This window comes from Balaenoptera borealis (genome assembly GCF_965194805.1).
Source record: "Balaenoptera borealis genome assembly, chromosome: 10".
Classification (NCBI taxonomy): Eukaryota; Metazoa; Chordata; class Mammalia; order Artiodactyla; family Balaenopteridae; genus Balaenoptera; species Balaenoptera borealis.
The window spans coordinates 56,914,176-56,939,038 of NC_138874.1; the positions used below are offsets into that span (position 1 = coordinate 56,914,176).

General features: G+C 51.3%; 1 protein-coding gene across 2 annotated transcripts in view; it reads left to right on the top strand.

The window, feature by feature from the left end:
- The window catches only part of CDH23 (cadherin related 23), a gene marked incomplete at its 5' end in the record, with an annotated part of 434,991 nt that overhangs the window by 189,556 nt on the left and 220,572 nt on the right, over nt 1-24,863 (top strand). For both annotated transcript variants that reach the window (XM_082407240.1, XM_082407239.1), the window contains 2 exons: nt 17,339-17,451; nt 19,153-19,341. In XM_082407240.1, the coding sequence (XP_082263366.1) occupies nt 17,339-17,451; nt 19,153-19,341 (302 nt within the window). The remainder of the gene's footprint in view (nt 1-17,338; nt 17,452-19,152; nt 19,342-24,863) is intronic.

Genomic DNA, 24,863 nt, shown 5'->3' on the forward strand with positions numbered 1-24,863 from the left:
CAGGGACCCAGATACCATCCAGTCCAACCCTCCCAAGTCACAGATGAGAAAACCAAGGCCCAGAGCAGCGAGGGAGAGACCTGATTCCCAGGCTCGCTCTTTCAGCTACTCTGCCCTAGCTCTCCCCACCCGCCACTCCCCACATGCCCTGCCCTGAAGCTGCCACAGGTGCAGGAAAATGTCACTCCATCACCGGGGGGAGCTCCTCAAAACCCCCACGATGGACCTTGGAGCCTGCCTCCCTAGGGGGCTTTTATGGTGAGGAAGGGAGCAGAGGTTGGCAGTCCTGGTAGCTCACCCCCCACACAAAGAAGGGTCAGTAGAGCAAGGAAGGGGGACCTGGTCCTGGAGGTCAGGGTAGTCACTTCTGGTCTATCGGCTCTGCCTCTAGCTTGCTGGGCAGTGTGAAGGTCCTTGTCCCTTTTTGTAACACAAAGAGTTGGGGCTCATTTGATTATTCATAAATATTTATCCAACACCTCTCATGTATCAGCTCTGGGGACACAGCCATGAACAAGAGAGATAAAGCTGTTGCCCTCACGGATCTTATAGTTTAGTGAGAAAGACAGAAAATAAACAATCAAACAGATGAATGCACAAGATCATTTTAGAGAGTGACAAGGGCTTACAAGAAAATAAAACAGGGGCTGGAGGTATGATGGAGAATGAGCTGCAGCCACTTAGCTGGGGTGGTGACCTTTTTGATACGGTGACATTTAAGAGGGGCCTGAGCAACAGTGGAGGAGACAACCACGTGGAGCTATGCAGGAAATGAGTTCCAGGCAGAGGAAACAGCATGTGTGAAGGCCCCGAGACAACAGTAAGCTGTGTATATTTAAGAAACAGAAAATTGGGAAAAGAGGTTTGATGAGGCTTCAGTGTAGTGGAGAGTAAAGGATTAGGAGTAGGAAGTGAGGTCAGAGAGCTGGACAGGGACTGATCATTTAGGGGCTTGCAGACCAGGCCGAGGAGTTGGGGTTATTCCATTTGCACTGGGAAGACACTGCAATGGAGTCACTTGATCTGCATCAGGCCTTTGAAAGATGTGCTGGCTGGAGAATGGGCTGGAGAGGGGGCAAGAGGAGAAGCAGGGAGACCAGCTGGAAGCCCACTGGGGTGGCCAGGTGAAAGATAATCTGGAGGGTTTGTCACGCGAACCATGTCGGCTGCATCCATCTGTCTGTCCAGCCGCTCACAACTCTTCCATACCACCCCAGCTTCTTTGGCAGCCCTTCTCCTTCGGGAGGGCCTGGTCATTGTTCTGAGCCCCCCTGGGCCTCGCCTGCTCTTCCCTACCCCAGCTCATCCCTCCTGCATCTTCCCACAACTCTCTAGACAAAGCTCTCTCAGGGGCTGGCCTCAGAGCCACTCTGCCCACACACCCCACTGCCTCCATGCTCCCCCACCCCACCCTCAGAGCAGGTGGGCAGGCTGCAGGCACCCCAGAAGGGAAGGGACGACCTTGTCACCGCCCAGAGAAGGGGGGACAGCGTGGCAGCGTGCAGGACCGCCCTTGCCAACTTGGCAGCCCCTTGTCGACAGGAGCCAAGCCTGGTGGGGCTGGCTTCTTCCTGACACTCACACCCAGCTCTCGGTAATTAAAGCCATAAGTCATCTTCGGACGGGGGAGCTGCAGGCTGGGGCTGCCACAGCTGGCATTGCTTGGGGCTCAGTGCTGGGAGGGAGAGTGGGCACATCTGGGCAGAGGTTGGAGGGGGCCGAAGGTCAAAGACTGCCCTCCGTCTGGCCTGGGATGAAGGGTGTTTGGGCTCTGAGGCTCTGCTTGGTGCCAGGGGCAGTGCCAGGAGCTTCCTTCACAAACAAGTGTTTACTTCCTCTTTTCCATGGGCCCTGAGAGTCTCAAGCTTGCAAAACATCCCCAAAAGATGTCATCTGTCTTCAGCTGGAGCCTTTGCTTCCCCTCCCCCACCCCAGAAGTATCCATTCACAGAGCTTAGAGTGGGGGTACCATAGGGTACCCATCCCTTCAGCTGTGCTGGGAGCATCCCAGAGAAACTGCCCTCCTGCCAAGGAAGTAGGAGTCTGTAGCCCAGGCTAGCCCCTCTAATCAAGAAGGACCCCAGGCCATGCATCCTGAGGGTGGCCCAGTGGGAAGTACCCTGAACTCTGACCTGTGGCCTTTCTATTTCAAAAAAGTGATCAAAGGCCTCACACAGATTTTGGTGGCTGATCATCCACCCTGGCCAAAAAGGCAAGGACATCTCTCTTTTTCCTGTTTCTTGCTCGCTCAGCAGAAGTTCCTGCCTGTCTGAGCCAAGGGAACGGAAATGTCTCGGGACACCCCTCCCTGTCTGGCTGGGCTCACTCATCAAGCATTCTGAACATCCACTTGGTGTGGCGCATGTGACCAGGGCCTGGAGACATAATGAGACATCTGGGGCTGATGCTCATGCTGGGAGGATGAGGGCATTCTGGAAACCAGGCTGCCAGGATGAGATGGTCACACACCCCACTCACCCCACGTGCCACACACACACACACACACACACTCACACACACACACACACTCACACACACACACTCACACACACACACTCACACTCACACACACACACACGCCCCAGTCCAGGACCCCTGGCCTTCATCAGAGAAGCAGGGCCAGGATCACTGGCAAATGTGAAATATTAAATATTTAGAAAAGTACAGAAACTGACATAACATGCCTCCATATATTCACCACCCAGATAACATTTGTTGACATTTTGCCATATTTACTTCTGATCTTTCTTTCTTCTTTTTGTTCTTAAGAAATGGAACTTGACAGGTATTGTTAAAAGGACCTTTTCTTTCATTTTCAATGATCTCGGAGGCTGGGTCTCTGAGGAGCAAGGGTTAACACCTCTAACCCTAACATCAGTTTCAGAAATGGCCCCCAACTCGCATATGGTCTGTCTTGGGTGACATTAAGGAATCATCAGCTTTGTTTCATGTGATAGTGGCATGTCTGTCCACATTGAAGTCCTTATCAGAGACATATACAGTATTTAAGAATGAACTGGAATTGGCTCTAATAACTCCAGTGCGGGGGGGAGGGGTGAGTTTAAAAGAAGGAAAATTGGCAATATGTTGATAATTGTTGACGCTGGGTGATGGGTACACAGGGCTTCGTTGTGCTCTTCTCTCTACATTGTTTATCTTTGAAATTTTCCATAGTAGAAAGTTTTTTTTTTTTAAGTATGGTCCCAAAGCTGCCAGGGGACCCACACCTGGTCTGGGATCCACATCCAACTGTGTCCTGGACGGGCACCCAGACTTGAGCCAGACTTGAGGTTGACCCGTCTGGTGCCATCTCTGCCTCTAACTTGCTGTGTGATGTTAGCCAAGTTACTCACCATCTCTGACCCTCAGTTCCCCAGGGGAGAAGAAGTTTGAACCTGGTGGGCTCTAAGCATCTTCCATCTCTGACATTGGACACATCTACCTTGCATGCTCAGAGAGCCCACTGGAGGGCAGTGGGTTTCCCATACCACTCCTCAAGAGAGCCTTTGCAAAAAGGATTCTGTAGCCACATAAGTTGGAAAGACGCTGCATCACAACATCCTTGTCCTGGCAAGTTACAAGCCACATTAGCCCATTAAAGGCTCTAACAAGTCCTGCAGCGAAGATGCCTGTTCAGCATTTCCCAAATGTATTTGACCACAGAACTTTTAAAAAGTTGGCCTTTCCTATACCCCATGCATCAGAGTTCCCAGGGACACCCTCTGGGAAACCCCGACCTTCCAGTTTTCACAGTGGGAGCTCCTGCCCTGAAGGATGAATTTGCCATTTTTTCATGATGATTCTGACTCATATTCAGTAGAACACAATATTTGTTTTCCACATTGTCAAGTGGGTTTTGTACTTAAGTAAATCTGTAGTTTTCACCCCTGCCCCCCTCATCATTCCCTGATCAGAAACATCTGCTTTGATGTCACATTCTGAGTCACTGACCAGATGCTGGAAAACCCTCCGACATCAGGAAACTGGGCCTGGCACAATCTGGAGCTTTCCTGGTAGGGCCTTCTAGAAGCAATGATTCTAGGGAGGAGTAGGAGAGAAAACACAGGCTTTGACATCAGACGCTGTAGGTTCAAATTTCAGCTCAACCACTTACCAGCTATGTGACTTGGGACAAATTTTTTTTACCTCCCACCTCAGTTTAGTAATCGATGAGGATTAAGCTGCAAAGGGTGTGTCGAGTGCTGAGTTTCCTTCCTTCTCCAAAAGAATTTATAACAACTAATATTTACTGAGCACTTACTATGTGCTGAACTAAATAGATGCATTACCTGCTTTCGTCTTCCCATCAGCTCCGTGAGACAACTATTACCCCTCCCCTTTAACAGCCAAGAAACTAAAACCCAGAGAGGGTAGGTAACTTGCCCATAGTCACACAGCTTATGAGGAATGATGCTGAGATTTTAGCCCTGGTCCTAGGCACTACAACATCTGCCCTTTTCAAAAAGATCTGATCCAGATGAAAAAATGTTGATCCTCTGAACACCTTACCTTACCTGCCAGGTCAGCGTTTATTGGTCCTCGGGTAACCCAGATGGTATGTCAGGCCGTGCATCCTTGGCTAAGCGCTCATAGACAACCATGGACTCCTAAAACTGAAAGAGTCCGTGGGGACTTCCAGGTTCCCTGAATCCCCAAGCCCCCAACCCCATCCCTCAGGGCCCCTTCTGGGGGTCAGGGGGGTGCCGAGTGAGCTGGACTCCAGCATAGCCCCCTCATCTGCTTCAGCCAGGGCAGCTAGCTCTCGTTTTGGTTGTTTTATATACTGGGATTCTGGAGAAGATTTTGTCTGATTAAAGGATTTGCTACTAAAACAAAGAAATTTGAAAACCGCTGCCATAGAAAAGCCCCCTCTTTTTTAAACAGGAGAGGACCCTGAGGCCCAGAGAGGTAAAGTAACTTGCCCGGGATCACCAGCTATCCTCCTGAGCCCGGGCAGACCTCCCTCCTCTCTTCAGGACTCAGCAGGGACCAGATTGAGGGGGGCTTCTCAGCCCTCAGGGAGCCCCTCAAGGTCAGTTGTCTGGGCCGCTTCTGCCAGTTGGTAGCCAGTTTCTATGAAGATAACTGTGTCTGAGGCTGGCTCCCTGAACCTCGTCCGACCACATCTATTTCTGGGCTGCGGAGCCCTGACGGAGCACAATTTGATTCATAAATTACCCAGCTCAAGGTGTGTGTGATGGGCTCTCCTTCCCAGATTTGAAAGTCATTCACTCTGGAACTTGCGGTACTTGGGGCTGAAGGAGGGGCAGCTGTGGGTTCAGCACTCAGGGAAGGAAAGTGGCAGGGGAGCTGAGGGGACTCGGGGATTCAGAGAGCATCGCTCTGTGCCAGCTCCGTGCTTGTCGTCTCACTGAATCCTCCCAGCCACCACAGGAGACACCTTCTATTATTATCATCCCTATTTGGCAGATGAGGAAACTGAGGCTCATAGAGGTGAGATCACTTGCCCAAAGTCACGTGGCTGGAAGTAGCAGAGCTAGGATTCGAACTCAGGGCTCTCCAATGCTGACATTTTTCCCAGTCACGATGATGGCAAGACAAGGAACTGAACAAGCAGCATTTAGGGGAAGAGGTTAGACCCTGGGAAATAGGATTGGAAGGGAAGTTTCAGGAGTGCCGAGCCTCCTCTTCCACCAAGTTCAATGTGCACCAACAGCTGGCGTTGCACCCCACCCTGCCCCTCTTCGCCAGTCTTTCTTGTCTAACATCATTCAATTCCAGGCACTGCTTAGTTCCACCTGCCCCAGGCACCAGGTTCACTATCCTTGACACATACCCAGCATAGGCTCAGCACTTTACAGTTTGTAAAGCACTTTCTGGTCCCTTATCCCACTGAACCTCCAAATAGCCAAGTGAATAGGACAGGTATTCTCACCCCCAATGAGGAAACTGAGGCCCAGAGAGGACCACAAGCCCACAAGCGTGCATCTAGTCAGTTCCTTTATGAGTTCTTCAGTCAGCTTCTTTACATATATGCTTTGTCCTTCCCCCGGGGGTGGCCAGTCTTCCCGCTTAGATGGTGGGTTCCCTGGGGGAATTACCCATCACCCGCCCCCACCCCGTGCCTCATTAGAGAGGCCTTATAGTGTGGTAGGTGGTCTCTGGTGCCCCACTCCCCAAGAAGCCCAATCCCCTGGGCCTGCCTTTCCCGTGTCTCAGTGCTGGATCCGTGCAGGGGTGATGGCCCCACCAGGATGACAGACAGCACATACCCGCCTTCGTGCTTCCTTCTCCTTGGGCATCTGATCATCCTCTTTGTTTTCTTAAGAAAACCATCCTCCTTCCCCCCTCGCACTCCCACTTTGGGACAAGGTCTTTCAGATCATCAAATATCAAACGCTTCTTATGCGCAGGCTGAGATGGCTTTATCGGAGCCTGTAAATCTCCCAGAGCCCTGACACTCTCTTGAATGCCAAGCCTCAGGTGAATTATGTGGGCCAGTCTGGGGACCCAGTGCACCTCAGCGCCCACTCTTGGCCCAAGGAGGGGCTTCTGCTGAGGCTGGGCATGGGTGTTCTGGGCCCACCTGCCCAGGGTCCTGGAGGTAAGCAGCCTCCAGTCAAGTGAGCAAGTCAGCCTTTTTTTCCCTTCTCCTCACCTTGTTCTTCTCCTGGCCAGTCTCTGGCCCCCAGAGCTAAGGGAGCGCCAGCCCCACCCAGCAGAGACCACGGCAGCTAGGAGGGCCATTTGAGACCCAAAAGACCCAGGTTCTAATGCCAGCCTGGTCACTAAGTAACCAGGTGTTCTTAGACATGTCACTTCCCTGACTGAGCCTCAGTTAACTCATCTGATAGCAGTGCTGGCCTTGCAGGGTGTCTTGAGAATCCAGTGAGCTCAGAATTGCTCTGCCAACGGGCAGAAGCATGCATCTTCCCTGTCTCTTAGGGGCAGCCTGGTGTGTGAACTAAGCCTCCAGGCTCTGGAGTTAGACAAACTTGAATCCTGGTTCTGCCACTTACTGGTAGTGTGACTTTAGGCAAATCACTTAATTTCTCTGTGCCTTGATTTTCTCACCTGTAAAATGGGAATAACAATGATGATGATGATGATGGTGATGATGATGATGATGATGCCACCTGGCATGTGGAGTTGCCGTGACGAGTAATTGACCAATACATGGGAAGTGCTCAGAACCCACAGTAAGTGGCCCTGGTTATTGCTGCTTTTCTCACTGCCATCACCCAGTCCATGCTCTCATCACCAACAGGCCTTCCTGCCTCCAGGGCCTCCCCACGGCTGTGGACAAAAATCCAAACTACTTCCCTGGCATTCAAGGGTCCTGCCTCCTGGCATCAGCCACTCCTGACACCACTTCGTGTGAACTCCACTTGTCCCATTGGCTCCCCACTTTGGAAGTGATTGTCCCCTCCAGCCCTTTGCTCAGAATGCCCTCCGCCTCTCCATACTGACCCAAACCCAGCCCTCCAAGGCCTGGCGGAGGATCCCCTGCCCCAGGCCCCGTGAGCTTCCTCGCCTAGATTGATGCCACCGGGGTGCAGAGACCTTATCTTTTGCTGTTCAGACTCTCCAGTACCTTGCAAACTCTTCTTTGAGTAAATCCCTTCCTTCATCCGGCTGAGGTAGCAGTGACCATGGCGGGAAAGGTCCCTGTCCTCAGGGAGATTAAATTCAGCAAATTATTATCAGTCATGGTGGTAACCCAGGTAGAGAAAGAATTACTCGTTAAAGTGAATCCGTTTCCGAATCAGCCCACATCTAGCACCAACTTAGAACACATAGACACACATCATCAAATATTGGGGGGTTTTTGGTGGTAAATATACATAACATAAAATTTACCACTTTAAAGTGGCATTACATATACTCACAATGTTGTACACCCATCACCACTATCGAGTTCTAGAACTTTGGGGATTACTCTTTAAGGTACTTATATTAATTCTTTTTACAAATATAATTCACATAAATCAAAAAGGAAACATTGAAATGGCTCTAGAACAACGGCTCTCAACCAGGAATGATTTTGACCCCCTCAACCCTCACCGCAGGGAACGTTTGGCAATGGTCTGAAGATTTATTGGTTGTCACAACTGGGAGAAGGGGTGCTCCTGGTTTCTAGTGGCTAGAGGGTAAGGATTCTGCTAACCGCCCCACAGTGCATGGAGCAGTCTCCCACAGCAGAGAATTTTCCAGCCCAAACGTCATGGGAAGCTGAGGTTGAGAAGCACTGCTGTCACATCACTACTCGGAGATCATTTTTGTTAACATTTTGTCAACATTTCATTCCTTTTTCTATATATATATATTTTTTAAGCAACAACAAAAAATGTGCCTTATGGAACTATGCTATTTTATGACTCCTTTGGGGGGAAAATGTCTGAAACATATATCTTTCAAGTCACAAACTTCTCTTTGCAACATTATTTTTAGTTGATGACCGAATTTCATCTCATAACGTAATTAATCCCTATTGTTGGACATTTAGGTTGTTGCCGGTTTTCCTTAGTAAACAGCACCACGGTGAAAATCCTGGGAGCTGCACCTGTGGGCACATCCCTGATTATTCCCTTTGGAGAAATTTGCCTGGTTACAGAGTAAAGGTTTTTCAGGAAATCAGGAGGTTCTGATCGCAGCCCTGGCCCCTGGCAATGTCTGGCTGATCCCCGTTAAAGTGTCATCAGAGGACCAGGGGCCGCCTCTCCCTATAGGTGGGGAGCTGGATGCTGCTGTAGGTGAGGGGGCCTGGCTTGACCCTTAGCAACCCTAACATAATAGGCTTTACTATCCTTGGCTACTCAGGTTAATGTTTCATAACTTGGAGCCAGATTAGTCAGAGTCCGGTCTGTGGTCTTATTACGAGAGGTGATCATTTATTGGTGTACTTGAGCTTGGTGAAAACTGTCGTTCTGGTGAAACGCCTACAAGACAAGCAGACTGCAATTCCCACCTGCTTGTGGGGGGCTCAAAGATCATCTTTCCCTGACTGGTCGGTAATAACTGTAATTAACAAGATGCACTCAGCTCAAACAAACATGTCACTGTGGTAGGGTGGGTGTGATAGCCCCAGTTGGAATTGCTAATTGGCTGACTCTTCCTCATAGCCCTGGTGCAGTTATGGTCTCTGTGATGTGTGACATTTTAAGTCACCCTGGTACCATTCTGTCCTGTAACCTTCTACACTAGCCTCAGAATGGCGCCCTGACACCTCTGCTGCAGCCCATGCATCGTTCAAAAGCCTTCGTGGAGCACCCACTATGTATCACCAGGGGCACTTGGAGAAACCGGTCCCTGCACTCCTAGGGCTTATATTCCAGTGTGGGGAGACAGACAATAAGCAAACACATTAACAGATGAGAAGAGATGTTCAGAAAGTGGAAGTGGTTTGAAGGAAATAAAACAGGATAAGGGAGAAGAGAGTGATGAGGGTGAGAGTAGGATGGTAGGGTGACTAGAAAGGGCTCCTTTGAGGCCCCCTCAAAGGTCACCACCACCTTTGAGCTGAGACCTGAATGCAGACAAGGCACCCACAGAGATCTGCAGGGTGAAAATTCCAGGCAGCTTCAGGGAAAGCTTTGGAGAGGGGGTAGGCCTAATCTGCCCCCTCCCTGATGGTCCTTAGGAGGGGCAACAAGCTCTCAGCCTGCATCTCCTTCTCTGATTGAAAGCCAAGGTAACCCACACCGCTGGTTGCCATATGTTGGTCACAGAGCTGTTCAATGAGGCCCAGCCCAGGTGCCACCTGGGACTTGGCCCCCTTTGTCAGCAGGCAGCTAAGTAACAATTTTTAATTCATAAGATATCTTGCCCAAAGCCCATACCTCAGGCTGACTCCCAATTTTCATTATGCAGTGATACAGTCTGTACCAGTCCGAATTATATGGCTCCACTGGACAGTGATGGGCCTGCAGCCCAGCTTGTCCCACTGGCCCAGGCGGCATACACAGCACACACGTTGCTGTTTAACAGCTACCCCTGGTGGGGGGGGGGGCGGCAGGGGGAATCCAGGGGCCCCTGGGTAGGACATGAACTCTTTAGCTTAGTGAGAGCTGAGTTTAACTCCTTGTTACACCCCTTGCTATGACCTAGGACCAGTTATTCTCTGTGCCTTAGTTTTTTCATCTGGAAAATGGGGATAATTGTACCTATCTCATGGGAGCTTTGTGAAAATTGAAATATATTGTGTTGGCCAAAAGTTCATTCATGTTTTTCGTAACATCCTATATAAATACACACACAAAACAAAAAAAAGCCTTCGCACAGCGCCAGGCACAACAAATGTTGGATATTGTGGGGAGAGCCCCTCCTGGCTCATTCTGGATAAGATGGGCCATAGTTGGGGCTAACCTGGTCCAATTCTTGTATTCAGAAAACAGGCATAGCAGGGAAAGAAGGGACGGGAACCAAGACAGGCGCCACTGTAGGTGCTTTACATAACACGATCACGCCTGAGCCTCACACAGTCCCGTGAGATGGGAGCTGTTATCCACACTTTACAGATGAGGGGTTTGGCTCAAAGGAATTCACAATTTGCAGGAGGTCTCACAGCAGGTAACTGGCAGATCTGTTGTTGGTGCTTAGGTCTTTTTTGCATCCTTCGAGTTCACGCACAGTAGGCAGTCTTCACTAGGGTGCTGATGTAACAGACTCCTGGCAGAGACTACGGCTGAAAGAGGGAGCACCAGGGGGAAGGGGGTACATATCCCAGTTCTGCTCACTTCCCTGGGGAGGATCCCTGGCCCTGGCCCTGGGGAGGGCCGGGTAACCAAGTCAGAGGCCAAGTGAGGGATCAGGGTCCCACTAGTCCTCTCATCCATTCAGCAACTAGCATTTGAGTGGAATGATAGTTGGGCCCAGAAGACCAACTAGATCATGAGCATCTCATAAGCATGGCATTTTTTTCTTCTTTTCTCAACCCCATGGCCCAGCATGGCCAGACCCAGAGTATGCCCGCACCTAGTGTATGCTCATTGACCCTTCCTAATCCCTATGGGGGGGGGCAAGAACCTTCAGGCCATCCAACAGATAGGTAATGAGCATTGTTCTGGGTACCATGGGGATGGAAGCATGACACCCTAGCCCTTACCCTCGAGACGACGCTGGGTCTCTGGATGTGAGAACCGAGGAAGCCCCACAGCACAGGGATATTCTGAGGGTGCCAGCCCAGCTCTGGGGCTCAGTGGAGTGAGAGAGGGCACAGCCTCCAGGACTGGCTTCCTGAGGCTGGTGACGTTGGTAATGGACCTTAAGAACAGACAGGACCAAGGTGGGAGCCATTGGTTTTCCTTTAACTTGGGGGCAGCAAGAGTGGTTGCTGTCAGCCCAGCGGAGCAGACAAAGCAATTGAAAGTCATCAGCCTGTGTTCCCACACGCACCATCAGCCACTCACTAAACTGCTTTTCGCCCAGACCCAGCTCTGCCATGGGTCAAGATGCTGCCGGGTGAGATAACAAGGGGACAAGATGTGGGAGTGATGAGATTTGGCAGGGGCGCCTGGGGAAGGAGAGAGCCTGCTAGCCTTGAAGGAAGGAGGAGGTGGGAGGGTGAGCCCTCAAGGCCCAAAGAGAGAGCCACCCCCCTGCTCTCCAAGTCTGACCATCTACCCTCACCTTCACACCCTCCAGTCTAGTTCCCCTCTCCCTCTGCCTTTGACCATCTATGAAACAGAAGACCTTTGCTTGACTCTGCTGCGCCCTCTAGCCGCCACTCGGCCTCTCTCCCTGTTTATTACACCAAACTCCGGGCAGCAGCACCTGTACTAACAGTCCCCAGGGCCCCCCTCAGCCACTGTATCTCACAGTCTGACCTCCAGGGGCATCTGAAGATCCAAATGGGGGACCTTCGCCAGATCTTCCTTATCCTGAGCCTGTCTCGGCACTGTTTGAGCCTGTCTTGGCACTGTTTGACCCTGTCAACCATCTCTTTCTCAGAACTTCCCCTTCGCCTGCCTCTGGGCACCTGGCTCTATACTGGTTTCCCATCTGCCTCTCTGACCACTGCCTTTCTATCTGCATTTTCCTGTGCATCCTCACTGGAGCCACAGGTCTGCCCTAAAGGCCGGCTTGCCAGTACCTTATATATGTCACCACATTTTTGCCGGCAGCCCCTGTCTTCCCACTCTAGTCCCCATCCACCCCTCCCCTCCAGCTCCTGGAGGACATCGCCACGTGGACATTCTGCTGCTACATAAAACTCTATCATTTTATGAGGAATTTACCTAGAACTTTTCAGAACATAGAGAGTTTTTAACTAGGACTCCCTCTTGAGAAAAAAGCAACTTATTTGCCACCTCATTCTATGAAGGATGACAATCTCTTATTTGTCTCGCCCTGTTCCTTGTCCCTTAGCACCGGGCCAGGTACAGAGTGGGTGCAAACCTGTGTGTAGGGCAAATGCCTGCAGGGAGAAAAAGAGAGGCGTAAATCTCACTCCAGGCCAGCCACTCACCAGCCATGTGACCTTGAGCAAGTTATTTAACTTCTCTGAGCCTGCTTCCTCACATGTAACACAGGGTGTCTTCTTATAAAGTTATTGTGAAGACTGAGTAATATAATTGTGCAAACATCTTAGCTCAGTGCCTGGCACAGGGAAGTGTTCAACAAACTGTAACTACTATTTTTTAATGAACAGGGGAAAGAGGGCTGTGACTTCCCTTCAGCAGCCTTTTGTGCTTTTGCAGACTTGATTCACATCTTCTCAACCTCCCTCTTGCAAATATGAAGAGGTCTCGATGCCTGAAGCTCCTGGAGGATGTGGCTGTCCCACAAGAGAACCAGCAGAGCTAGGAATGACCTGCTTCTTCCCTTGTGTGAACGATTTAAGTCACCAGTTCCCAGAAGTCTTAGGGTGCTCAAGGTGCAGCCTCACTCCCTGCAAGGACCCCTCCCCTACCAGGTATATCCCCTAGGACAGCACCTGTCGACCCAGGGAAAGCAGCTGCCCTTCTGCTCAGCAGTGGGGGCTGAACAGGTGAAAGGCATCCCTCGGTGAGCCACCCCCAGCCCCCTGGTCCCCATGGGACTTGGATAAAGAGTGTCTGGGAGACCAGAGGGCTGACAGGGTGGTATCAGTTTCCAGGATAGCAGAGAAACTTATGTGTATGGTTTCCAAGCCCACGGCCCCCCGGGGGAGGGAGGATGGTGGGAGAGGGGTGATAAAGGAGGGAAGCAAGGAAGTGGTGACCCACCCCGAGGCCGGAACCCTGGGTGCGATGCCCTGTGGACCTGAGGGTTTTGTTCTCAGCCTTGGCCTCAGGGCTGCCGCCTTGTACATCTGGGCCCTTGGTTGTGAGGCTCTCCTGGCAAGAGGATGGGTTGGCTTAGTGCTCCCGCTGGGCGAAAGCTCTAGGCACAGGCTCCTGTGGTGGGGGTGGGTGGAGGAGATGGTCCATGGTGCTGTCTTGGTGCAGGACGGGCGGCCAACATTTACTGAGAGGTTCCTATGTGCCAGACACTGTATTAACTCATTTAATCCTCACAGCAACACTCTGGGGTGGGTACTATTATTACTCCCATTTTATCGACGAGGAAACTGAGGCCCAGATATGTAACTTGACCAAGGTGACCCAGCTAGCTAGTAGCAGAGCCATGATTGGAACTCAGGGCATAACTGCTTCTCTGTTCCACGTTGCTTTCCTTCAGGGGCCTTAGCTTAGCAAGTTCTTATACACTCAATAGTGTGATTTTATTCTGAATGCAGATCTTTTGTGTGAGACTGAAGGCATGAACCTTGCCTTCTTTTCTCTGCTGATTCTCTAGCATTTTGCACAAAGTAGGTGCTTGATATGAACTGGAATGAATGAGTGATCTGATCAGTCAATCAGTCTTTGAATGAGACCTGCCCTGCTTGGGGCACAGGGCTCACCTCCTGTCCCTGCCCAAGCTAGCATCCCAGTGAGTGCTCATGTTGCCATGGTGACAGTAGGAATATCAGAGGCAGTGACTCACTTAGATGGCCTTGTCAGCTCCCTGGGTGTAACCCTTTCTGACTGTTGGTCCTGGCAGTTAGTCACTCATACTTTGCAGGAGGCTGAGAGGTGAACTCTCCACACAGATAGATGTGTGAAAAAGAATGTGTTTGTGTGTGTGTGTGTGTGTGTGTGCGTGCGTGTGTGTGTGTTGGGGGGAGGGTCCTTGAGTTTGAATTTGTACCAGTTGAGGGGTATTTGCCTGCAGGTTGGTTGGAGAAGGTGCCTAGGCTGGGAGAGGGGTATTTTATGTGCTGGGGACAGACTCGGAGTTGGGGATGGGCAGTGTGGCCATGAGTAGGGCAAAGGTGCTGAGTGCGGGACCCAACTGAGTTTGCCAGGGGGGACAACCTTATTTTCCAAACTGAAAACCACAGCATATCGTTTGACAAGAGGCTTCTGGTTTGTGAATGATTTATAGGAAAAAACTGGCAAAGATAAAATTTGAATCACATGTAAACATTGATAGCTTCCTTTATTGGGAAGAATACATTTATATGAAACTCTGGAATGATGGGATGCCGGACAGGGGCGCTGAGGAGGCGGGGCCCGTGCCTGTGTGTGTGGTGGGGAAGAGGGTGTGAGAGGCAAGAGGCTGGAGGTCTTGCCTCAGGGCAGCCCTGAAGCTCAGCATTTAGGGGCCGAGGACCTGGCCCCTAAAGCACCCTGCGCTGTCCATGCTTCAGCCACCTCAGCACTGGTCACCCTGTCACGGGAACACCTGGTTGAGGGCTACATCCTCCACCGGAAGGTGTCCCGGGTACATTGTAGGAGCTCAATAATTGTTCGCCGTGTGGATTAGCTAATGATGAGCTGATGAAAGTACGTGTCCTCTTGTTTCCCCAGCAGCAGAATTCCTAGCTAAAAAAACTCCTTTATAGTCATGCATGTATATGCCTCCTTGCAACTCTTTCCTCCCCACTCCACAAGGGCAGCTGTACAAAAGCCCGCAGGAGGGTACCCAGGCCGCAGGACGCAGGCTTAGGCAAGGTGGAGGCTGGAGTGACGTCCCCTCCCTGGCCTGGCCCAGGTCAGAGTCTCCAAAGCCCACACTCTGAGAGTGACGTGAGACCTGGCCGGGCTCTGCCGTCAGCAGCCTCTCCCCTGCCTCAGACAACCTCTGCAGTGGGCTGGGAGTGGGCCACCTTGCCGACCAGCACAGGGGGGCTGAGAACGGCCCCTGCCTCAGAGTCTAAAGTTAGAGAAGGACGTTGTCTCCCCTCTACTTTTGCCCTAGTTAATCCAAAAGAGGATACGAGCCTGTGTGCGGATCCCTTTAGAGCCGGGGAAGGGGCGGAGCGGGGAGATACAGCAGCTTCCATGGGCGATCCTGGTATCCACCTTGTGTGTTGGAGGCCTGGATGTTAGTTCCCACCTATGGAATCCGTGTCCATCCACCCCCTTCCCCAATCCCACCTGTCTTCCAGGGTCCAGCTCAAACAACATTTATGAAGTACTTATTTTGTGCCGGGAACTATTCAAAGCCTGTACATGTGTATATATTTTTTCTCATTCATTTAATTCTCATAACCCTATGAGATAGATCCATTATTATCCTCATTTCACAAATGAAGAGACCAGGATGCAAAGTGGTTAGATAAGTTGCCCAAGGTCACACAGCTAGACAGTGGTGTAAGGAATTAATGTCACCTCCTCCATGAAGCTTTCCTTCTTTGAGCCTTCCTGTGTGTGAACAGCCTCTCCCTGCTGTGAACTGAGATGCTGATTCTTGTGGGTGTCAGAGCTCCCTTATGAGGCTGTAAGTGCTTCAGCGTCAGAAATCCTGGCAGAGTGACCTCTGCGTCCCCCACAGCGCTAAGCACAGGGCCTGGCCATAGGACAACCCGTCCAGGGGACTGCTGAATATGTGAATGAATGGCAGTGAGCGAGCAAGTATTTGAATGAACCAACACACTGGTTAATGAGGAGAGGGGAGTGGAATTGAGGGTTTCCCAGTGAACTCACAGCCTGATGAGAAGAGCACAAGGGCAAGTATGGGGGCCCAGATGGGCTGGAAGCAGCCATCCTTCAGGAACATGCTTGCCACTGTGCGCCCAGCATTATCCAGGTACCTTGAGGAATGGTCGTGAAAGCCCCCCATCTTCAGGGGACTTTCAGGCTGGGTGAAAGGAGCACATTAACACACAGGAAGCAACTGGGGAATGAACAGGGCAGCAGCTACTGCCTGTAGGGCCGGAGTGGTAAGCGAGAGAGATTAGGACCATCTTCCTGGAGCAAGAGGAGGAGGGGCTGGCACCGGGTGGGAGGAAGGGCGGCGAAGCCGAGAGACAAGGCGAACGATAAAAGACAGGAGGCAGGAATGGATCTGGGGAAACTGCGGAAGCCACCGTGAGGGCCGGGTACCTGTGGGGCAGCATAAGACAAAGCTGGTGGGTGAGAGAGGGGTGGGGTACATTTGAGCCAGTGCCATTTGTGCGTGATTTTTGCCAGTACTTTAAATACATATTTTAAATTTTAATAAATACTTAAATACTTCTAAAATTGAATTTTGTTTTTAACTTATATTTATCATAAAAGGAAACTTTATATCACTGCCATATAGAAGAGTAGAGTAAAATAGAATAGACTAGAAAGAACAGAATAGAATAGGAAATGACCGTAAAAATAAGCACAAGGGGAACAAAACAAGGCTACTGCCGTAGTCCACTGTGGCTGCCATAACAAAATACCACAGACTAGGTGGGTTATACACAGTAGAAATTTATTTCTCACAGTTCTGGAGGCTGGAAGTCCGAGATCAGGGTGTCAGCACGGTCGGGTGAGGGCCCTCCTCCTGGTTCAGGTGGTGTCTTTTTGCTGAATCCTCATATGGTGGAAAGGGCAAGGGAGCTCTGCGGGGTCTCTTTTATAAGAGATGAATCCCGTTCAGGACGGGTTCACCCTCATGACCTAAGCCCAAAAGGCCCACCTGCTAATGCCATCACCTCTGGAGGTTAGGATTTCACCATATGAATTCTGGGGGGGCACAAATATTCAGACACAGCAGTCACTGAGTCCTCACTGGGCACTGCTCCCTTTGAAAGGTTCTGAGCCTGGAGCCTGCTCTCTCTCTGTTAAAAAGGAAAAGAAGCAAGTGTTAGACAGGTTGTTAAAGACATATAAGCACCAAACCAAGACTTTCTCCTTGACTCAGTCAGAGAGCCTTGAGGAAGATTGAATGGGCATAATGTTCTCGTCCTGTGATTCAGGGCCATCTGCTGCCTGGGCTATGTGCTCCTTTGTACCCCAGAGTTCTTTGCACTACTCCTGGAACCAGCATTCATTTTAAGTTACTGATTAGTCCTTAATGTCCAGAGAGGAGCCCTGGCCCCAGCCCCATGTCCACCTGTCCTGGGCCCCAGTCACATCCTGAATTCTTCTCCCTCTTGCAGGGAATACCAACAGTATCTTTGCCCTGGATTACATCAGTGGGGCGCTGACCTTGAACGGCCTGCTGGACCGGGAGAACCCCCTGTACAGCCATGGCTTCATCCTGACTGTGAAGGTGAGAGTGGGCGCTGGGCACCTCCATCATGGGTAGAGGGGATGCCCACGCTGTGGTGCCCGCCTCCAGCGGTGCCCAGGCAGAGGGTCCAGGAGGCGGGTCACTTCTGTTCCCTTACCCTGCACTGATTCCCAGGGCTTGTGCCCAGGGCCCCTGTCAGAAAGGGCCAACGCTTGTCACATGTGGGCCTTGTCAGGGGCCCTCTGCTGGGCATTTCTCAGCCCTTATCGACAACTGCAGAGGATTGCAACTTTCATCTCCATTTCAGGGGTGAGGAGGCACAAGTGGGTGCACACCCCGTGGTCCCCTCTATTATCCCATGATTTCAAGTTCTAATATAGCCAACTCAGATTCTTAGGTTTACCTCGTTTCTGGGGTTTTCTCCCATTTCTAATTCTTGTGGCTTCCCTGGGGCTATTACCTGGTTAGGAACCAGCAATGCAGCGGGCAGGGGGCAGAAGCTGTGGTGGTCCCCACCCAGGAAAGTGTGATGCAGCCATAGCCCCCTGCCCCCTGCAGCCCCCTGCCACTCATGATTGGTTTTAATTAAAATCAATAGCTTGCTGAGGCATTCGCTGGGAAACCCGTTTAGGGTACAGATGCTGCCTGGGCCAGAGGGGTCCTCCTCAGCCCCAGCCTTCGATTGAGAGGAGGGGGTGGTACAAGGACTGAGGAGAGGGGCTCTGGGATGGAGGCCCTTCCATTGGTGTGGGAAGGATGGTGCAGCCTGGGCCTTCATTGCTCTCCTTGACCTTGAGAAGGCCTGTGACAGCAATGGATTGATTAGCCCTGACTCACCCACTGGCTCTGTCCTCTCTACCCGGATGTGCACATGTGGGCCAGCGGGGGAGGGCAAGCTAACACGGCCTTTCCCCCATCCGGAGCCAAGCCTGAGGCCCTCTCTCAGCCTCCCCTCCTGTCTCTGCTCCCTTCCTACGGAGGCAGGCAGCTCCAATGGAGAGAGCTGCTCCCTAGTCCCAGCGCCAACTCACTGTGCAACCCTGAGCTCAGCTTTTCCATCTTTATATAAAATATAAGGATGAGTTCCCACACTTGGCTGTGAATCCAAATCCCTTGGGGAGCTGGTAAAAGATACCTAGTCCTGGGCCTCTTGCCCAGAGATTCTGGTTCAAAAGGTTGGCATGGGACTGGGAATGGGTATTTTGTGGCCCAAGGACTGTGGCCCAGAGACTGGGTGCCCAGGTGTCTGAGTCCATCTATTTCTGAGTCCAACCCAGACCTTCACAGTGCCTAGCACAGTGTTCAGTCCATAGCAGATGCTGAATTAAGTCTTGGTTATCTGCTAGCACAAATGTTCTTGGCCTCAGTTTCATCATTTGCCAAATGAATAAAGACTCTCCCTTTGCCCCTAGATGAACCCCTAAATCTATCTTGTCTTCCCCACCCCACCTCATCCCCTTGGTTCTAGAATCCCACTGCCTGAGTTTGATACTTACTCTGTCTGTGTGTCCTTGTACAAGTTACTTAACCTCTCTGAGCTTCAGTTTCCCCATTGGTAATGGAGATCAGTAAAACGGGGATGCTAATGATAGAATCTTCCTCCTGGGGTTATGGTGAGGATTAGATGGGATAATTCACTTAAAGCGCAGTGCCCAGCATTGAGAAAGCCCTGGTAAATGATGACTTTTATTGTGACTATGGCCACCTTCATCCCTGGGGTGTTTATTCCTCTATCTGCAGGGCACAGAGCTGAATGATGACCGCACCCCATCTGATGCCACAGTGACCACAACCTTCAACATCCTGGTGATTGACATCAATGACAATGCCCCAGAGTTCAACAGCTCCGAGTACAGCGTGGCCATCACTGAGCTGGCACAGGTCGGCTTTGCCCTCCCCCTCTTTATCCAGGTGGTGGACAAGGATGAGGTGAGTCCCAGAACGCATGGCCATCCAGCCCAGCACCTGGCCCGGGCTGTGCAACCCTGGAAGGGATGCCAGGGGTCACTGGGCTCCCAGGTCCCCATCTGTAAAATAGAAACAAACATTGCTGCAGCCTCCCCTGCTACGTTCTGAGGATAAATAAGGCTGCAAAAATTAGTTAGTCTCTAAACTTTTGGACCAACCCCCCTACACCCTGTAAAAAATGTTTGAGCACACACCTCCAATGTATAGTTCTACATTTAGAAATGTATATACATGATCATCATACTAACCTAGTATGTACATTTTAAAACATACACACAAAAAATATAAAATTTAAAAGGTAGAGGCTCTTGTATAAATGGTGACTTTGGAAAAGTCTTATTCCTGCTTTTGGGGTAATACTGACCCTGCCTTTTCCTTGCAAGGAGTGTAAGTGCCTTCCAGAGGATCCCAGGCCATAAAGAGATTTCAGAGGGTCCAGGACACCTGCATCCCCTTGCCCAAGGGCCAGCCAGGCTGAGGCCAATCTTAAGAGGGAGGGACATGGGCCACGGGTGAGAGGGAGCTCAAGAGGGACAAGAGGGAGGGGGCTCCGGCAGGGCTGCAGCTCCCGTGAGCCTAGCTACGCCCTGTGTCATTAGGCCAAGGGCCGGGCCTGGATGGGGCAACTTCCATCCCTTCAGGACCCTCTCAGCCTGCCTCCTCCCCACCCCTCCCCTTGCCCTACCTCCCTAGCCTGTCAGCAGTCACAACCTTAATAGGATTTCTATTTATTACCGCTGGTCCCCTGGCCCACCCTGCTCAGGAATTCCATTAGGTTTTCCCGCCCGAGGTGTTCTCTGCAATTACTCCTCACGCGTGGCCATACTGGCCTTGCTCCAGGCCTGGTTCCTCTTCACTTCCTGGCCCCTCTCCTGTCTCCTGTCAGCTTCTCTCAACTGGACACAGTCCCCCCAAGGACTCAGGTTCACAAGGGCAAGTTGGCCTGTGTGTGTGTGTGTGTACATGCACAGTCACGTTTCTGTTCATGTGTGTACACATATGTGCGTGCACACATGCCTCCATCTCCTGCTAAGTATTTCCATACCTACCTGTCTGAGATAATTGAAGTATGTACTGAGCATCTACTGTTTTGTTTTTCTTTTAATTTATTAATTTTTTATTTTTGGCTGCGTTGGGTCTTCGTTGCTGCGTGAGGGCTTTCTCTAGTTGTGGCGAGCGGGGGCTACTCTTCGCTGTGGTCCGTGGGCTTCTCATTGCGGTGGCTTCTCTTGTTGTGGAGCACGGGCTCTAGGCACACGGGCTTCAGTAGTTGTGACACGTGGGCTCAGTTGTGGCTCGCGGGCTTTAGGCACGTGGGCTTCAGTAGTTGTGGCGCACGGGCTTAGTTGCTCCGCGGCATGTGGGATCTTCCCGGACCAGGGATCAAACCCGTGTCCCCTGCATTGGCAGGTGGATTCTTAACCACTGCGCCACCAGGGAAGTCCACATCTACTGTTTACAAGCAGCTATATCTGGCCACTTCAGGGAGTCCAAGAAGTGGAATCCATGGTCCCTGCCCCATGGGGCCAAATGTGTTTATGCAAATGTAATATGTAATTTTAAAACATATACAATAATGTGGAAAGTTTAAAAGGTGGAGACAAACAAGTGTAAAAACAGATTCTAACATTTTCTCACACCCCAGTAGATCATCTTGTATCCCCTGGGAGTGCAGGTCCCCCTTTGGAGACCACTGTGTGAATGAGAACCTCAGAAGAAAATCCCATCCTAGATTTCAGGCTGATAATAATGCCCAAGGGAAGAGAGACCCTGGAAGCAGCGTGGGTCCAGGGTCCAGTGACTATAGGCATTGAGGCTCCAGAGCTCAGCTGAGGAGGGGGGAAGTAGGGGCTGGGAGGATCAGGAAAGACTCTATGGTGAGAGGGGGTTCCCAAGGGCTGAGCCTTGGGGTATAAATCAGCTGGTGAAAGGGTCCTCAGGAGGGGTGATGGGGGCCAGGCTGTGGCCCACAGGGAGGACCGGAGGGAGAAACCTGTAAGTAGATGGAGGGAACAGGCAGTAACCCGTGCAACTGATTAGGGATTGTGCAGTGGGCTGCTGGCAAGGTGGGCTGGGACATAGGCCTCGGGGGGCCTTGAATGCCAAGCCAAGGAATCAGCCGAGGCCTGTGTTCAAGGCCAGCCTTGCCATTTATTAGCTCTGTGACCTTGGGTGAGTCACTGACCCTTTCTAAGCCTCACTTTGCTCATCTGTGTAAAAAAGAAATAAAAAGACAATGTATAAGTCAGTTTCTAGCGCAGGAACAAATTAACCCTGAAAGAGCAGTTTATTTCTCACTTGGACTACTTGTGCGGCAAGGGTGGGCAGGGAGACCCTCCTCTGTGTGGTCACTCAGGTGCACACTCTGCAGGATCGCGGTTGCTGCAGGAAGCAGGAGGCAGCTAAAGGGTTAAGCACCAGCTCTTCTACGCTTCATCCTGGATGTGTGACTTCCACTCAGGGCCCATCAGCCAGTACTAGTTAGGTGCCCCCACCTCACTGCCTGAAGGCTGGGGAATGCGGGGAAGCAGCTAAATCGTTGTCTCTGCCACAAAGGGTATCAACAAGGTATGTGGAGAGGAGGAGATCAGATGATACGTGTATAGGACTTAGCATGGTGCCTGCCACACACAGATGTTAACCAGGTGGGTCCAGGGACATCACCACCAGCAGGGCCAGAATTCCCAGGGCCCTGCAACTTGTTGAGGGATTTCAAGGTTACTCTGACCTCTTGGGTTTTACCTCAGGCTCCCTTTGCGGGAAGTCTGTCTGAAGCATCTGCAGGAATGCTGAGGGGCGTCTGGATCCAGCCCGCCCTAGTGACCCCTCCCCACTCAGACACAGCCATCAGCACGCCCACTGTGAACAGGACGCCCAACACCACCAGGGACCACTCTGTTGCTCTCCCCTGGGATTTGGCCAGTGTCTCTGACAGTAGAGGACTGGCCTCCTTCCCACAGGGTCCCACTTCTCCAGGGCACAGTGAGGTGCAGAGAGAGGAGGAGAGGCAGCCCAGACTATCCCACCCTAAGGTCACCGGGAGCATCTTCCAGTCTCCCCATAGGGCAGCACCCAAACCAACCCCAGATGTGGTCCTGGGCTGGTTTCTAAATAAGAGAGAGAAATTGCTTTCTCAATTGCCCTGCTCTTTTGCATCTCCCATCTCTTCTCGACTCTCCAAAACTCTGGAGGGATGCAGATCTGGCCAGGTAAATGCTCCCAAAGCCTGGTCTTGGGTGCTGATGGTCAGGCCCCAGGTTCCCAAGGTGGAGTGTTCAGCCGCATCACCAACAGGAACAAAAGACAGCAGCCACAGGCACTTGCAGCGCTGCCCAAGTGTCCAATGTCTGGGAAAAATCAGAGAACCTCAAAGAGGAATCAAGAGCTGTTGTAAAAGATTCTTCTAAATTGTCATTTTTCCGACTTCTCTTTCTGAGGGGAGACTCCATCTGTTGGGATTTGTGTCTGGGTTGAAAGTGACTCTGGATTTGCTAGGTATGGCAGGAAAATGTTTATTGAGCAGATCTGGAGAAGGGAAGGGAGCATGAGGAGAGGTCAGATCCCTTTGTTGTAGAGTCTCTAGAACATGTGGTTCTCCCTTGCACTCATCATGAGTGTGATTTTGCAGTTATTAGTGTGGTGGTCTCAAGAGTATCTGTCTTCCCATTAGGCTGAATGACCCGCAGGTAGGAGCAGGTCTGCTTTTGCTCACCAGTGTAACCCAGTGCCTCATACTCTGCCTGGCACTTGGGGGGGCACGCAGAAGTTTATTTTGGTTGAGTTAAAAGCATGATTAAATGATAAAAGAAGCAATGAGGTGGCCCAGGGCTTTATCCAAACTGGATCATCAGTCAGTATCCTTATGCTGAAGCCTAAATCCGGCTGAGTTTGCGTAGGAAGGTGACCTCAAAGGTCCACTGTGGGGCAGTAGAGGGTGCTGCTGGAAAACAGGAAGGGAAGGAGGAAGCAGTTTAACCTCTCAGTCAGCCCTTTGTGGCAGTCTTTCCTAATAAGGATGCTAATCTAATTCACAAAGACTATATAATGCCTGCCATCCCTTCCACATCCAAGATTCTACTCAGCCTCTCACTGAACCTCAGGCTCTGCCAGACCCTTCAAGACAACAGAGGTGCTTGAAAGAGGCCCTTTCTCTGTCCCAAGGACTGCATCCCTATTGTCAAGTCTCGCTGAGTAATTTCTTCCCCTTTGCCGGGCTATAGAAAACTTACAGCAGCCAGAGGAGAAAGGGGCAGGGTGGGCTGAAACCAACAACCATCCATTTGTACCGTGTGACAGTTGAGATGCAAATAGATGGTTGTAATGCAAATCACACCAAAAGAATCTCAAGGCAAAGGCCCCAGGAGTCGGCCTTGGTATGGGAGCTCATCTCTGAGTTTCAAATGAAAGGCCTCGGCAGCCTCATTCCCCCAGCTCGGCTGCTGGGCGTTCTCTTGTCTCCTCCTCGATGCTGTTCTCGGAAGCCACGGGGAGTAGCTACACACTCACCCACTTGGATCCCTACCATATCCTTATCCACTCCCTTGCCCTCAACATGATCTTTGCATTTTCCCCAGTTTGGTCAACTTTTCCTCTCCTGATCTTGCCTGCAGCCCTCCGCAGTCCTACCTACAGCTGAGCCAGCCACAGGCTGTCATGTTTTCCCATCTGCACTGATTGGGAGGGTTGGCAGTTTCTGTTCAGTTGTCCTAAAAAGCCACTCTTCTACTTAGTTGCAAGTGGATTATCTGCCTCCTGCCTCTGAAGGGTTGGGGGCCAGAGGCAGGGAGTGTGGAAGCCCATCCGTGCCTCTGGCTGCTTTACAAATTCCAGCAAAGGGGATTGTTGTTAAATACTATTTCTGTACTATGCATGACCCCACCCAGTTGACTGGGCTAAAAATGGACAGTTCCTCTCACATGCTCATTAGGAGAAATACCATCGGTGTTATATGCTACCTTTATTCTCAGGAGCTGGGAGCATTTGATCCACTTTACTTCTGACCCACAGCTTCTCAGAACAGATTTGCTGCTGTCCTTGAGAATATGTTTGCAGAGGAGAGGGGTCGGAGTGGAGAGTGGGGTGCCAATATCCCCCCAGAGAGGCTTCTGCTGCCCGGTTCTGCCCTATTCTGGGAATTGCAGTCATTACAGAATGGCCTTCAGACCTCATTAATTTGCTGGCTGCCCGAAGCCCCCTGGCTTCTGTGAGGGACTATATTGAAATGTACACAGGTGGGGGATGATGCATTCATTCACTCAACAAACGTTATGGCGCCAGGCCTGCCAGCGACGGGGAGGTGTTCTTCTGTGACTGTGAGCCCCAACGGGAGCCAGCTGATGTGTTCTGAGTCATCTTTCTTTAGGAGCCCCCTGATGGCTGTGTTAAAAATGGGCTGTCAGGGGCCATGGGTGGAAGCAGGGAAACGCAGCAACGTCTCCCGCACAGAAAACCCTCCCACCTCCCTTGACCACCTGTTCCAGCCG